This window comes from Lycium barbarum, chromosome 1 (assembly GCF_019175385.1).
Source record: "Lycium barbarum isolate Lr01 chromosome 1, ASM1917538v2, whole genome shotgun sequence".
Classification (NCBI taxonomy): Eukaryota; Viridiplantae; Streptophyta; class Magnoliopsida; order Solanales; family Solanaceae; genus Lycium; species Lycium barbarum.
The window spans coordinates 79,282,150-79,299,452 of NC_083337.1; the positions used below are offsets into that span (position 1 = coordinate 79,282,150).

Consider the following 17,303-nt stretch of genomic DNA (forward strand, 5'->3'; position numbering starts at 1 on the left):
TGTTTCCTCAATAGCCGTTGTATCTACAACACTAGCTTTGACAGAAAGGATACCTGGTACCTAAACGTGTCCAGAAGAAGAATTGAACGTCAGTAACTGTGAGAGAGGCTATAGGTCCAAGAACAGGTGAAATCGATCATCTCTTTGCCTATCCAGGCAAAAGTAATGTCATCAATAAAATATTTTGAATAGCCTGTATCTCCTTCCCAGTAGTTAGTTGCATAAGCCTCTATCCATACTGCTATGTCTCGAACCAGTTTCCTAATCGACCTCTTCATAACATCCAAGCAAATTGAGTCAAATCACATATGCCATCAGCCTCGAACAGAATCATTGACCTCACAAACCTCTTCCTAAGTTATTCCTATCAAGTCTAAGAACACCAAACTCATTAGTAACACTTCTTCAGATTCCCAAAGTTCACAAAACTGAGTTTCCCAGAGCTATAAACTTGTTCAATAACAAGAAATTTAAAGACCTGTTGATAAAGGTTTTGTCAAAAATCACGAAGGAAAACAAGCAGCGATTCAAGAGAAGATGTAGTAAGAATACATGAAAAAGAAGAGGAGGTTGATATTCATGAAGATATGGAAGTGAGGTCTGTGATAAAAGAAAGTGACTCTAACAAAGAACTAGTCTCCTTGGATGCTGATGCTAAGAGAATTGACAAGAGTGATACTTCAGGTGAATCAAAAATCAAAAATTATTTAGAAAAGGAGTAGAACAAGGGATGATGAGAAACTGATGTTGAAGAAATAAGATTGAACAGATCTACACTTTTTGAATGTTGACTTCTGGAGGAAGAACCAGGTTCGAAGTACAACAAATCTGATGCAAAGGAAAACTAGAGGCTGTCTGAGAAGGATTTCTCTTTAAATGTTCAGCATATGCAGCTGAAAAGATCAAGATGCTCCCAATGATCGCCTTGACAGGTTGTGGGGCTCATCCAACCCCTTTTCTTCTCCAGCAAGAGAACCTGGTCCTTAATTCCTTTTTAGCCAAAACCAAAAACATAGTTCTTCTAATACCAGATCCTCTTGTACTATCCTTTGGGCAGTAATAGAAGGTTATGTAGTTGTATATCTGCTTTGGGCCTTATGGCTTAATATGATGCATATTAAATTCTCATAATGTTTTGGTTTGACGAGTTCATTGAGTTGGCAAATATCATTGGATTTTCAGTTAATGCACTTGTGCTGTGTTCATGTTAGTGTAGCCCAGTGGCCATGAGTTTACAACAACAACAACAACATACCCAGTGAGTCCCACAATGTGGGGTCTGGGGAGGGTAGATTGTACGCAGACCTTACCCCTACCGTAGGTAGGGAGACTGTTTCCGGAAGACCCTCGGCTCAAGAAAAAGCATAGGAAAGGTTAGATACGGGTAAACAATTCAAAGAAATTATGAAAACAACGAAAGTGAATAAGCCATGATAAACCATTCTGTGCAAACAGATACTCGCAGAAATCAAGGGACAAGAAACTAAAGATCAATGCAGCTACTCGCGAGAAAGGATAAACGCGACTACCTACTAGCCTTCTACCCTGATCTGAGTCCTCCATACCCCCCTATCTAAGGGCATGTCCTCAGTAAGCTGGAGATGCGTCATGTCCTGTCTAATCACCTCTCCCCAATACTTCTTCGGCCTACCTCTACCTCTTCTGAAACCGTCCATAGCCAGCCTCTCGCACCTCCGCACTGGGGCATTTGCGTCTCTCCGCATCACATGACCAAACCATCTCAGTCTCGCTTCCCGCATCTTGTCCTCCACAGTGACCATGAGTTTGATATTGATAAATCTTCACACTTAACCTGACTAACACACTTGCTTTTCGATGATGCCAAAAGGGGGAACTAAGAGATGTTTGCATGTGCCAATATTTGAATATGCATAGATCTGAAAGTGCCACCGGTCTGAAAATAAGAAAAGAAATGAACCTAAACAAACCTGGTTCCCACATAAGAGTACTGGACAAGTAGAGAAAGAAGACATCTTATCTGATCTGAAAATTTTTAAAATTGTCCTGAACAAAAGAACCTGGTCCGTGTACTTTCACTAGTGATGTTTGCAGGAAACATATGGCTATGATCAGGTTCTTACACCTAGCAATCTAGAGGCTTGCAATGAATGGAAGGTTAGTCCCTACATAGCTTAAGTGAGATCACATCTTACTAAGTCAAAAGCTTGATCAACATGGAAGCTGGTTCTTATGGGGAATTGTCAACATAGAAACTGGTCCATAAGGGGAAGTTGTACTTGAGTAAACATGAAGAGTTATGAAGCTGCTATGAGTTTGTCATCATCAAAAAGAGGAAATTTTTTTAGCTGAAAATGAACTCAAATTTTGATGATTGACAAACCATCTTCAAGCATGATGGACAAACATACACAAGAACCAGGTCCTTAACAGATCTCCTAAAGGACTGGTAATGATGGCAATACGGTTGCAGAAATACTGGAAGAACCAGGTATTTTGCAGAGGACTGAAGACTATTTGATCCAAGCTGGATAGCTATTCCATACGCAAGAAGAATTCCTCGAGGAAATTGGGATTAAGGCTTGATCCAATGATGCCAGGAATATAATGTCAAGACATGGAAATATTCCCAAAATTGCAAACATATAAATAGCTTAGGAATTAGAAGTAAAACGTGTGGAGGCCGACGCGCAAACCAAATCCAACAAGGATTGGATTATTGATTTCTTGAACCACGTTTGGTTTAGATTTGGAGAATACATACAAGGACACGACCATTCCGACTCCTATATATAGCACCACATTGATGCTATGGAAGACAGAAACACTACCGCATTTATCAAGAATATATTCATACAGTGTCATTGAGAGAGAGTCAACTGGCAACAACGAAGAACCTGTTCCTGGAGAATTTATTGCTTATAGTTTTTAGTTGTTAGTTTGATTCTTTGTTCTGAATTGTAAACCTATTTACTTTACTAGAGTTTTGTAATAGGTGTTGCATTGAGTTGTAAAGGTTTCTTAGATTGCATAGTCTTTTGAAGAAGTTAACCACAATTAGTGAGAATTATAGAGTGGGAAGGTACTAAGAGGTTAGTTCCTTAGGTTATTGAGTTGTAACCTTAAAACTGTTCGTGAGTTTTAACGAAGATTTGGGAAAATCCTATTGAAGATAGGTCGTGGTGTTTGACTCCCTTGAACAAGGAGTTTTCCACGTAAAATCCTCGTGTGATTTATTATTCCGCACTTTACTTCTTGTTTACTGCTGAAGAACCTGGTTCTTCAGTCAGTTAGGTGACAGCATACAATAACAAATGCACCTCCGGAACTTTGCTCCCTCGTTTCCAATTTACATGGCATAGTTTGAATCGGTACGGAGTTTAAGAAAGAAATGAAGACATTTGAAAATTGTAGTTTTAAACATGCCATAACATTTGTGTGGCTATAAAGCTTTTGAAACTTGTGACTTAAACATACCAGACATTTGTTTTGTTTTTTATAATGTAAATAATTTTACAGTAGGGGAAACCCCATATACAAGTTGTATACCCAAAAAAAGTAGAGAACCTACACCAAAATATGAACTCAAATCTTCTATACAATCAGGGAACCTCCTGGGTGCATTAAAAAGAAGCTAGGGACAAAAGACTGTTTTGCAATTTTACAACATCTTACTCAACCCCTTCAAAAACTCTCCTTCTCTATTTCCCTATAACCAACATAATGGCTAATGGAGTGACAATCCATGCCCATGGACTCCTATACCACAACCTGAGAGCCAAATTTTGCAACGGTTCCTTCACTGCACGCATCATCACCCATTGTACTCCAGACTAGTAAGGACCACAAAACAATTGAACAACCACATTACAATGCAATAGGAGATGATTCACATCTTTGCCTCAACATCTACACATGAAGCACCCGCTAATACAGGTGATCCTCCATTTCCTCAGATTTCTGCAATCAAAATCGCTCCCCTAGTTGCAAAGCACTCAAAGAAACACACATTCCTAGGCACCTAGGTGACCCACATACAGCAATAAGGAATAGAAGATTCCTCGCTCCCTAGTAACTTATGGTAGTAGGACTTAACAGTAAAAAATCCATTCTACTCTCTCGCTGTCTCCATACATCCAATAGAGTGTGCAATGTAATTTTCACATATTCGACTAGGCTCTGAAATTCTCCCATCCCCCAATCCCAAAGGTTTCTCCTAAATCTGAGATCCCATAGGACCATATTTCTCTGCTACTAACACCCCCCCCCCCCAACAACATTAGAGCATTCTCCTCCACCTCAAGCCTCCAAATCCACTTCCCTAACAGGGCTTCGTTGAAAACTCTGAGATTTTTCACTCCAATTCATCCCTATTCCTTTGGTGACGCAACAAATTTTTCAATTTACTATGAAACTTTCTTGCTCCCTCCCAGCATCCCATAAAAAGTTCCATTGAAACCGTTCCACGACTTCGGTCACGCTAACATGAGCCTGCAATAGTGGCATTAAATAGGTAGGAATGCTAGATAGGGTACTTTTCTATCAACACTTCTCTCTCCTTTCGAGAGATACATCTTTTGCCACCCTGCTAGCCTCTTTTGAACTCTCTCAATCACTGGATTCCACAGAAGAAGATATATTTTCCCTTCGTTTTACTTTTTCAACATATTTGCCCTTGTACTCTCCAAAAAAAAAAAAACATATCTATCCCTACTCCATTAAATCCCCACGTCCCATCTTACTTTTCCTATGAAAAAGCTACGTAAGCGCCACATAGGAATATTAAAGTGGGACATGGGGATATAATGGAGTAGGTATAAATATACCTTTTTTAGAGTACAAGGGCAAATATGATCCTAAAGTTAGATGGCAAGGGCAAATATGTTGAAAAGGTATAATAAAGGGAAAATATAGCTATGGGCTGTAACCATATTGTAAGTCTTATCCAGAACTTGGGATCATTGGAGCATCCAACTACGGCATGAACCTACGGACCGTATTTCTCTTTTATGGCCCATAAAAGGAGGGCGTAAATGAAACCCTAAGAAGAAGAAAGCTACGAAGGCCCGAGCATGAAGTACAGACCGTAACTCCCTTTTACGGTCCGTAAGTGAATCCTCAGGGGTATTTTCATCAAAATTTGTTCCGCGTTTTTGGACCTTTATAAATAGTTTTTGTAGGGCTTTTCTGGGTCATCTTGTTCAGAATTTTAGACACAATATTCCATAGCATTGAATAAACTTTTCATTCAAGCTTTTAAGGAGAATATTCCATCTTTTCTTGTCATCTTCCATTCATTGTAAGCTTTCAATGCCTTCTTTAATGCTTTGTTTTTTACTTTTAGACATGAGTTTTGTGGACCCAGGGATCATTTCTCTATACCTTTTAGTGATCAAATGCGTGATCGGCTAGCAGGAAGATCCTACTACTTTTTCTTGGATGGGTATTCCGGTTATAATCAAATCAACGTCGCTTTGCAAGTTCAAGAAAATAAGATTTTCACTAATCCTTATGGGGCATTTTCCTTTAGTCGAATGCCTTTCGGGCTATGCAATGCCCCGGTAACATTCCAAAGATGCCTCGGTACTTGGGGATTCCTTTGATGAGTGTCTTGACCACCTTGGTCAAGTACTCAAGAGATGTGAGGAAACCAGTCTTGGGCTTAATTGGGAGAAAGGTCATTTCATGGTGAAAGAAAGGATCGTCTTTGGCCATGAAATTTTCAAAAAGGGATTGAACTTGATAAAGCGAAACTAGAGATTATTACGAAGCTTCCTTCTATTTCCGTCAAGGGTGTTCGGAGCTTCTTAGGGCATGCCAGGTTTTATCGGCAATTTATTAAGAACTTCTCAAAGATTGTTACCCATGTGCAAACTTCTTTAATAAGAGGCAAAATTTGTGTTCGATGAGAAGTGCCTTAAAGCGTTTGAAGACTTGAAGGAAAGGATCACCAAGCTCCTATCATTACTACTCCAGATTGGTCACTACCATTCGAGCTTATGTGTGACGCTAGCAGATTTGCTATTGGGGTCGTCCTCGGTCAAATTATGCACCCCATTTATTATGCTAGCAAGACGTTCAATGGAGCCCAAATGAAATATATGGTGATCAAGCAAGAGTTAGTGTCTTTGCTTTGAGAAATTTCGGGCATATTTGTTGGGGTCAAAAGTGGTGGTGTACACTGATCATGCCGCACTTCGATATTTGATGGCCAAGAAGGATGCCAAGCCGAGATTAATTAGATGGGTCCCCTTATTGCAAGAATTTGATTTTGAAGTTAAAGATCGCAAAGGTACGAAAAATCAGGTTGCGGACCATTTTTCTAGGCTTGAGGAATCCGGAAGACCAACAAGAGAGCTTGAAATTGATGATGCCTTCCCGGACGAACAACTTCTAGCTTTTTCCTATGATATAGCCCCATGGTATGCTGACATTGCCCACTTCTTGGTATCCGATCTTATTCCCGAAGAAGTGAAATTGTACAAAAGAAGACCACCCATCCCTTCTACATCCGATCTGAAAATCTTCAACAACCCTCTTATTTGGGTCATTCATCCCCACACATTCCATATGATGATTTTAACTTCCATGGACAACCATTTTACCTTTATCCCCCTCCTCCTCCTCCCTCTTTACACCAACCCTCTCCTTTTAAATTTTATCCTGTACACCACTATATTCCCTTTTCCCTCCATTGCCTCCCTCACATTTTTCCCTACCCCTTCCCCTTTCAACTTTATGTTCAATGTCTCTTCACAATTCTAAACTTTAGGTATTTCTCTTCCTGCCCAACTAGCCACACTATTCCCCCCTCAACAATAGCTAAGGGCAGAACATTATCTTCTGCAACCCCTTGACCACCATTTTCATTACTTCTAATCTCCAGATAGGTGTTGAAATTCTGATGGGATGCCGAATCAATCCCTTCACTCAAAGAATCTACAAAACTGGAATTAAAAGCAGTTCCCCGGCACCCAAGGGTGTGGCCTAGTGGTCAATGAAGTGGAGACAAAAACAGTAGGTGATTTCTTCCCATCTGCTCTAGCCTTGGTGGGCAATGTTACCTGGTACATGTTGCTGATGGGAGCTGACAAGTATCCCGTGGAATTAGTCGAGGTGTGGGCAAGCTGGCCCAGACACCACGGTTATTTAAAACAAAACAAAAACAAAAAAAAAAAAAACAGTCCCCTGACCCATTACCAGCCCTTTCCCCCTTTTTTCTAGGACGAATTGAACTATTTCTATGTTGCCGGCATGCACAGGCACCTTCTCCGTCGTTGGACGGTTGGAGCATGACTGAAGCTAGTAGCGCACAAGCCAGCCTGTCCCAGAAACAAGGAAGGTTCAGAAACTTTGATTGCAAGCCCAATGAACTCCCGTTCCGATTCAGTCCCTTTTCTGTTGGTATAGAACTCATAACCTCACCATTGTTGCCCTTAGAAACATTTAGCGTGGGATCCGGCCTTGAAGATAAACAACCTAGTGTCACACAACCATAAATGGTAAGTTTCTCTATAAGGGTAAAATGGAAAATGAAAAGTTAATTGTTTTCAAATATAGAAATGTGTCATTCTTTTCTTAACGGACTAGATAGGAAACAGTGTCACATAAACTGGAAAGGCAGGGAGCATAGAAGTAGGTTTTTCAGTATTCAGTACATATCATCTGCTCGGGCAATTGGTTTTACGCAATGCAGTGCTTTCCCTTTATATCATAAACTTACATATCCTGGGGATCCCACTGACATCCTCTACACCAACTGAGCTACATTGAACCTAAATGAGTTTTTAGTAATAGCTAAAACTTGCACAAGATGATTCAATACCAAGATATAAGTTGGATGGAAATTACAAAAGGAACTGACAAACGACCTATTCCAGCTAGACATGCCTCATTTTAATAACCGCTTAAACTAGATGTAACTTCTTATTAATTTTCCAGCTGAAGTAAGAACTTTATTGATACTTTAGATTTACTAAGGGCACCTTCACCAGTGTAGTGACCATATTGCTGTATGATTAGGACGAAACCAACAACAACAACAACAACAAGAAGCCAGTGAAATCCCACAATGTGGGGTCTAGGGAGGGTAGAGTGTACGCAGACCTTACTCCTACCAAGGTAGGACGGCTGCTTCCGAAAGACCCTCGGCTCAATAGAAAGCATAAAAGAAACTATAGCGCGATAATGCGACCCTCGGCTCAATAGAAATGAAAATAACGAAAGCGACTAAGCCATGTTGAAGCAGTTTGCATAGGGACAGTAGCTACCACAGATAAAGTAAGATAATCAAAGTACAGAAAATAACAGATATTAGCAGAAATCAAATCACACGAAACTATAGCGCGATAATGCGACTCCTAATATGAGATGATTAGAACGAAACCCTTTCCAACATATGCATGTACATTTAAAATGTACTGTTTGAGAACATCAAGTAGAGGTTCTTGAATAGAGAAATGGGTTCTAACAGAAAACTCAATCATAGATGAAATTTGAAAATTGTTCAAATTTCAAACAATTCAATAATTGGTGGCTCAATGTAGAGAGGCACTAGCTGAAATATAACTCTTAGAAGGCATTGTCACGATCAGGAAATAGACAAACTACTCAGTTATGTGGTAAATTGGAGGGAAGAAATGGGTAAATGAAGGCAGAGAATCTTTGTGGTGGACAAATGACAGTAAATGAGTCTACTCAGTGAGATATGGACACAAGATGTGTTCCCCTGTCAAGTGTCAACAATGAAGTCTGGCCATGGAAACGGATTTGTAAAACAAAACTACCCCTTAGATAGCCTATTTTGGGTGGACTGCTTTGAATGACTCATGTTTGATCCAGGAGAATCAAATGAAGGGAGGCTTTTTCAATTTGTAATAGATGCTATTTGAGGGGAGTGGAATCTGAAAGTTTCAATCATCTGTTTCTCCATATTTTCAGAGCAAGAGACAGGAATATCTTCTTAATTCTTTCAGCTTTAACTGGGTAATACCAGAAAACTTAAATAAAACATTCTGCAGCTGGAAAGGGGCAAGAGGTGCAGACTAGCTCCACCCTTTTTTTTTTTTTTTTGATAACCGTGGTGTCGAGGCCAGCTTGCGCGCACCTCAACTAATTCCACGGGATACCTGCCACCTCCCACCAGCAACAGGTAACTATGTCTACAAAGACTAGGACAGATTTGAACCTGAGTACTCATGGTTCTCCACCCACTTCATTGACCACTAGGCCACACCCTTGGGTGCAGCTCCATCCCTGATTCTCATGACCACTTTCTTGGTGCTGACAATTAATGAAGTACATAATTCCACTAATTTAGTATGTTATTAACCTCTTGATCAAAAAGAACATTAATTTAGTATGTTCTCTATCTTGTTCAAGCACAGGAGCCACACAAAGTTGATTCCGGAGCATTATTCTGTAACAATTTGTAAAGGAAAATTTGGAACAAATAGAAAAAAGCATGTAAGTTCATGTCCATTAGCAAATGGAAATTTGGATAAAATCAACCTACAAGCATCAGAACATTAAACGTGGCCTGGCCTTCAGAAATATGGGTATCTATCTCTGATTGCATGTCTAGGTCTGCAAATACCAAACCACTCATCAAAAGGAGTTGCAGAGAGCACAGCCAGCAAGAAGAGAAAACTGTTATTGCTCAAAGTGGACAACTGAATTCACATATTTTGACAGTGAAAGCTAATTACCACATGTTATTTTGTTTTGATCATTGGCAAAAAGCCTGACAATTTCCCCCTGACAATAACAAAAATTAGTACAAAGATATGCAATGAAAATTATTGTACAAACACGCAAAAACTAAGAAGAATAGATAGAAGACAATTAAGATCAATTACAAGATCATCTTTGAATGTGAAATAACTAAATCGACAGGATACTCAACAAAAGCCACAAATTCAAAAGGATAATAGCTAAATAGTTTGAAGTATGGTTAAATATGTATGATGTTATGTTATTGTAATATCCCTGGTCATATCCATTTCAGGTCTCAAAAGACAAAGCTGTAGTGTAAAATAAAATGGGTCAACTTGGTTGGCTTGTTCATGCAGGTACCAGTACCCCTAATGAAAAGAGTAGATCGAAACAGCGCGTGTGCTCATTCAGGCAACACTAAATAAAGAAAAGGGCTAACATCATTTTCTTGGAAGGCAAATCCATCTAATGTGAAATATAATTGGGAGGCTAATTCAAGAGATGGACCAAAAGCGGATAACCTCACAGGTTCAAGGCATGAGATTGAAGGAGGCTCAGGTTCCTGTATGAACCCGGTCTGGATATGAAGGTTGAGCAGCAAAAAGCAATGCAGATAATAAGGAGAGTGTGATGCAAAAATTCACAATATTTTTCACATTGACAATAAGTCTCATATGATCTGCTTTGGTCAACAACAAAGTTATTTGCCTTTGTCATTGAACATTCACCCAGAAGTACAAAATCATTGCATCCCAGTTACTCAGAGGAAAACAAAGTGTATATTTTCAAATAAATTGCAGACTGTTCATTATGCAAATTGGTTAAAATCCATTTCATTCTAAATGCCCCTACATGCGTCTCCCTGCATTGGATAGGTTGATTGTTTTATACAACAAAATCACATAGAAACATAATTGTTGAAAAAGAATTAACTAGGGAAAAGTTCAATTCAACATATGCCCTCAAAGGAAATATTCTTAGAATTTCGAGTTTACGTTTACGACACAATTGACACAAATATTTGTCAAATCCATAGTGGTTCTACCAGGAAAATTTAAAGAGTGGAATCCTTGCTGCAAAAGCATCCCTCATTAATATTGCTCGTCGGAACCACTGCTCTAACTATTACAAGCATACCAGCATACCATAGATCAGAAATTCTTGTAAGCTAAATCTCAAATTCAAAATCATCTAATGGGCCACAATCCCAGCAACCCCATGAAAGCGTGCTAGAGTGGACACATAAGATGCAGCCTAAGTTTTTGTGTGAATAGCTGAGTGAAAAGTAACTAATCTCAAATTCAAAGCGACTTGAAATCTGTGGACCAAGCAGTTTCAACAGTCAAAGTATTTCCTAAAGAGATATATATCTTATAGCAAAGAGGTTGCATGATTTCACCACTTTAAGTTGGTAGCACACAATTTCTTTTCTATTTTAATTTTTTTTAAGAAAGGGTAGCACACAATTTCTTTTTAGTATAAATCGAAGTAGAACATAATTTCAGGACAGGGAGAGGCAAGATCAACTACCTGATGCCCCTGGTCATCCATCGGTATGCATTCCACAGCTATGAGTTTATCAATATCATCAGCAGTGACTACATATTCAGGATTTGTGGCACCTGAAGATTATGAAGGTATGACAGTCCAAAGTAGATGTTGAAGCTAAAAAGTGGTGGTGTTCAACGGAATCTCTTTAATGGTGTACACTAAGACGCTATAAATAATGAAAAAGAGACATGTAGAACCGCTACGTAAAGGTTTAGACTTACCCTCAATATACTGCCTTGTACCATCAGGATAATGACGGACCCACTGACATTTGAAAACAAAAGATGTGGAAGAAATAACTTTAGTTATCAATGTGTAAGCTCCTTTTAGGAACTCAATTGCAATACTGAATAGCATGTAAACATATTACCTGGAACATACAAAGAGAAGTTCCACGTACAGGAAACCCACAACCCAAAAGTCTACATCCTGGTTTAGCTTCTCCGATTATTTGAAAACCTTCTATTCCAGGACTTTCCCCTGTGATAGGATTTCCCATTAGCACCCGTTCAAGTTGAACCACCAAGTTTAAAGACACACAAATATATTACCTTCCGAACTAAAAGAACCACCTATCTCATTTCCCACTGGAGGATTATGACGGATTTCATTGGTGCTGTCCTCAAATCTCTCATTCGCCCCATTTCTATCAAACAAGTTATCTTTACTGGGACCCGGAACATCCCTGCAGTCTCAAACTATCAGAGCAACAAAAAAAAAAAAATTGTGAACTCCAGTAATAGCAAATACTCAGTCACAAACTCATTATCCCCCAGCTTATTGTTCAACTAAAGTTCATCCCAGCTTGCTCACTTCAATCATAGACTTAAAGAAGGAGGTGGTATGGGTACTATCTAATATGTAGGGCTGGGGGGACAGGTAAATGGATGCCTCTGGATTCACATGCCGGTTTCTTTGGGCCAACCAGTTTTTGAGAAATGCAGCACAGGGTCATCACTTGCAAGTATGGGGTATATAAGAAAGTTCAATCGGCAATGAAAGAGCATTCCCTCATGGTGTCTTGATTTTTTCTTTTTTCTCTTTATTTACAAGTGCGGACCCTCATAGGGTGTGTATATGGAGATTGTTAGGAAGGGATAGTATTCTTTCAAGAATTATGATGAAAGCAGAAAAACAAAAATTTAGGAAACACCAGATGTTAGATGTGCAGGCCACCAGGGTTCACAAAGCATGCTCAAGACCAGAAAATAGACCAAGTGAGTTAATTCTTTCAGCTGCTTTATTTCCTTGATTTAAAACTGGGCAAAGACTATGGTTTTCCAGCATGGAGCAGTTGGTTTTTCATGTGATGACTAGTCCCAGTTCTCCATGAAAAAGGAGTCACAATCCCGAGCAAAAATGGTCTGGAACTGGAAGAGGGATTGCCCTTATCATATTTCTTTTTTTTTTTCTTCCAGGTTGTTCCTGTGAAAATGATATGAGAAGGAAAACCAACAAAAATGGTAATGAGTTCATCTGCGGATGAAAACTTAACCACCTCATGTACCAATGGACGGAAAACGAGCAGCTGAACCCTAGTCGTTTTGCTAAGAGAGGTGTTAATCGAATATATGCATAGAACAGTAAAAGATATTGCTTAAGGTGGCTTCTTTTGGTAGAAAAAATGGCACAGAAGTTTTGCCGTTTGAGTTTCATTGCCTCTACCAGCATGTGGCTTGAAGGTACGGGAGTACAGAAGGAACTTTAAGGAGATATATGTGAATCATAGTTTTATCCACTTTATGGCAGAACCCCTGTTATGGTCTTAAGGATGTTACCCTCGAAGGATAGGTCTTTGATAATGTACTAGTATTTCGCATAAGGAGGACCATGATTACTCACGTAAAATCAGATGCCTTTATCCTTCTAAATGAATGTATACCTTGATTATCTAAGAAGGAGGGCGTATGTCGCTTCATTCTTTGTCTAATCCTTGTTTTATCTATTAGTTTTTAGGTCTTATAGTTGGCGCAAAGTAGAATAGTTTGGTACCTCACAAGGCTCATAAATTTGAGTTCATGAATTCAAATCCTCTCCAACATCTTGTTCCATTTCGATTAGCCCATGAATTTTATAGTACACAATACACACTAAGACAGAAACTGAAGTATCTCGGAAGGAAACAATTCAGACTTCTCCAAGTAAATGAAGACCCATCCTTCCAGATTCAAAGATAATTGACATCATTGGGTCATTGTAACTATTACAGGACTAGGTTTTTGCTTTTTGGGGTTCCTGTAACTTTGCTCTCTTTGCATAGTCTTTGTGCTAAGAGCTACTTATTTGATTATTTATAAAATATGTTACCTTCTTTAAAAAAAACTAGATAAGGAAAGACTTTTAAAAAATTTGGTCTCAAACAAGCCATAGACAATTGTGGGGATTTAAATCATCTCATTAAGGGTAAAATGGGAAGTTTAAAGTTAATTATTTCTAAATATCGAAAGTGTTATTCTTTTGGGGACAGATTAAAAAGGAAATAGTATCACAAAAGTTGGGACAGATAGAATAATTGAAAAAAATGTGGTCTAAAAGTCTTTTAGCCAAGTATCAAATGCATATCTTCTTATGGAACCAAGCATTTAGCAGCAACTGATATACAGAATGAGAAGTATGTTTTCCAGTTTCGGAAAACAATATGCATCATTCAAATTCATGCTCAGAAAAGCAATGTTTTCCTAGTTACAACAAACCATTATTTAAGCAGAACAATTTGTGTGGTGCTTTCTACACTCCATTGTTTGGTTTAACCATCTTGTAGTTCTCAAATCAGTAGTTATATCATATTTACTTACAAAAAAAGAGGCGTTAGCATCCAAAATCTTTCTCTACTTTCCTGGGATTAGAGAAGGAAATCAAGGAGGAATATTAGGATACCCAAAATACAAGTAGCAATCATATTACGGGAAGTTGCATAATGCCCATAATAGTGTAGCAGTTACACTGTAGCATTGCATCACATCAAATATTTCAGAGCATATGAAGTACTAGGAGAGCTGATAGTAGCATTAAAAGCTAGGAGACCACATGCATCGTAGAAAGACATTTTAATGGCTTTTTCCCTCAAGCAAAAAGGAGAAGCATAAAACTATCAAAAGAGAGAGAGAGAAAGAGGACAAAGGCTTGAAAAGATTAAAAACAAGACGTGGCTCGAGTTTTCTTATATCACAAATATAGGAAATATAATTTGAAATAAAATAGACCAGAAGTTCTGTGTTAACATCTTGCAGTTCAGATGCAAGCCTACATCAACTGATCCAATATCACCAAGCTTTATCATGGACGTCCTCACTCGGGGCATGACATGCTGTCCTCCTACCTTCCACACCGAGAAGGTAAAAAGGACTATCACCTTCAACTAGTAATGGCATAGAATAGCTGATAACTGCAGGGGGTAAATATTTCCCTTCATATTAAGAAATCCATCTATTTTATTTTTTTTAATCGTGGTGTCCGGACCAGCTTGAGCGAACCTCGAGTAATTCCACAGGGTACCTGCTACGTCCCACCAGCACAGGTACCAGGTAACTCTATCTATCCACTGAGGCTTGGACAGATGGGAAGAAACCACCTAATGTTTTTTTGTATCCGCTGGGAATTGAACCTAAGACCTCATGGTTCTCAACCCACTTCATTGACAACTAAGCCACACCCTTTGGTGCGACATCCCTCCAATTTTAACCAAAGGATGTTGAAAAAAAGTAAATTTCCAGATCATATATCTTATGATAAGTTTTATTGAAATATGTCCCTTGGTGTAACGAAATTCCACAAATAAATCGGAAATTTATGTATTTGTGAATTTACATCCTAGCAGGGATTTGGCAAGCATTCTTTGATTTTAGTTCATATGTAGCAAAAAGAATTTTCACATCAATAGGGACATGGAAAGCAACACAAAACAACCATAAACATGTTTGCCAGTTTTGCAGCCTGACCTATCAGTATTAGATGATATTTCCAAATGATTCCCAATATTTGCTTGCTGATGCATTTCACGATTGAGCAGCAAGCTTTCAGCTGGCAAATGTTTACTGGCTTGCACATCTCTTGATCCAGCATCAACTGCTTCATTATGTTGTCCATCAATGTACTGTTTAAAGGATGGATATTCATGCATTCCCTGGGAGAAAAGAAAACAGGAAAATTCTTGTACCAAGAGGATAGAGAAAAACGATTTCTTATTTTTGGAATAAGAAGAAAATCCGAACATCTAAAAGATGAAACAGATTGTCAACAATACCATAGAACCACTTGGAAGTTGATTGTTTATGGAACTAGAATGAGGTGACTCCATATCAAAAGATCCACCTCTAGCATGATTTGTCGCCATGGAGTTTAATTCTGATATTTTCGCCTGTTAACCAATATTGACTCCTTGTCATTGTACTTGAAAGTAGAATTTCTAACATGGAAGACTTGAACTTCACAGCAGAAAAACAAACTCAAACCAAAGCAAGTCTTTCAGGAAAGTACTACAGCAGTATGGCATCCTAACAAAAACTTAAAAAATAAAGCTCCACCCTCAATAAGAGCAGCTTTTGAAAGTGCTAGATCGAAAATTTTATGGTATGAATCAGATGGTGGTCTTGGATTTCAAAAGTTCAGTGTTGCTTCCTCTGTGTGGCCCATTGAAATAAAGGATCTGGGTCAAATATGAACGGGTGTGTTGAAGACCTAAGTAAACTAATAAATAAATCTCATACGGAAACATGTCACTCTCTTATAGGTTAGGAATAACACATCAATACCAAACCATCTGTCATAGCTAATGGGAGGCAATACAAAAGATCACTCATTTTATCGGGAAGGGACAACACATCAATACAGCAAGCCATCTGTCATAGTTAGCTAATGGAAGGTAAACACAAAAGCTCACTCGCTTTATCAGGAAGGGACGACATGTCATCGCAACAAACCATCTCCGTCACAGATTGCTAATGGGGGAACCATAAAAGGTGATCCCCAGCTTCCTTCTTTTGCCAAAGCAGAATACACAGCACATAGACAATGATGCTGACATTTAGTGTTTCTACCTTAAAAAAATCATGAGAAGGAAGAGGAAACACTGTTTGATTATTCCCTCAAACTATTGGGGTTTAAATAACTAAGTTTACATATGCTAGAAAGGAAAGGAATTCAATACTCTCCACCCCCCCCCCCCCCCCCCCCCCCGCCCTAAACCCCCAAAATAAGTGTCACTTTAGCGAAAATCACGCCCATTAAGAAATCAATAAATACAATTTGGAGTTTACTAAACTACCCCTATTTATTACTCCCTCCGTCCCAACTTTATATGATGTAGTTTGACTGGGCACGGAGTTTGAGAAATAAAAGAAGACTTTTGAATCTTGTGGTCTAAAACAAGCCAAAGATATTTGTGTGGTTATATATCATGTCGTTAAGCGTAAAAGGTAAAGTTTAAAGTTAAATTTTTCCCAAATAAAGATATGTGTCATTCTTTTTGGGACTCACTTGCCAATATTTGTCTTGAATTCCCAAGGTGACACTTATTTTGGGACATTTTTTTGCTAAGGTGACACTTATTTTGGGACGGGTATCTGCGGTATTCTAGAATATTCATACAGATTCTAACAAGAGGATTAAATCTATGAGAAATGGGACAAAGAATAGAGGATTGAGTGAAAACTCAACTTGATTATTCCCTCAAGCTATTGGGTTTGAATAGTTAATGCGCAAGTGCTAAAACAGAAAAGAAATTCTGACTACCTGATTATAGATTTAATGTAACACCTCAGACCTTTAACTTAAGCTTTGTCCATGATTCTAGACTTAGAAAACCAGATAAAGAATATGGGAATTGAAAATTTCTTTTCAGCTGTCAGATGGGGATTTACGCCCCAGAATACGGACCGTATTTCAGTATACGGCCCGTATTTCAAGTCGTAAAGTGACACCCAAAATCACTGTGCATTCTGGAATTTGGCTTGTGGAATTTTATATTGTTAAATACGGACCGTATTTCGAAATACGGCCCGTAAACTGTGATCGTATTTAAGAAGGAAACATAAAGCAGTGATTCTGTTTGAAATATGTTG

At 38.7% G+C, this 17,303-nt stretch overlaps 1 protein-coding gene across 8 annotated transcripts in view; it reads right to left on the minus strand.

Moving 5' to 3' along the window:
* Positions 1 to 17,303, minus strand: part of LOC132636089 (uncharacterized) — a 48,548-nt gene that overhangs the window by 12,764 nt on the left and 18,481 nt on the right. For 5 of the 8 annotated variants that reach the window (XM_060352786.1, XM_060352811.1, XM_060352768.1 and 2 more), the window contains exons 9-16: positions 15,488 to 15,601; positions 15,183 to 15,367; positions 11,796 to 11,929; positions 11,615 to 11,724; positions 11,466 to 11,508; positions 11,224 to 11,315; positions 9,687 to 9,735; positions 9,494 to 9,564 (exon numbers count right to left, since the gene is read on the minus strand). In XM_060352786.1, coding sequence (XP_060208769.1) covers positions 9,494 to 9,564; positions 9,687 to 9,735; positions 11,224 to 11,315; positions 11,466 to 11,508; positions 11,615 to 11,724; positions 11,796 to 11,929; positions 15,183 to 15,367; positions 15,488 to 15,601 — 798 coding nt within the window. Of the gene's footprint in view, positions 1 to 53; positions 374 to 1,529; positions 1,916 to 9,493; positions 9,565 to 9,686; positions 9,736 to 11,223; positions 11,316 to 11,465; positions 11,509 to 11,614; positions 11,725 to 11,795; positions 11,930 to 15,182; positions 15,368 to 15,487; positions 15,602 to 17,303 lie in introns of all 8 variants that reach the window. The other 3 variants (XR_009581022.1, XR_009581023.1, XM_060352804.1) reach the window with 3 other exon arrangements.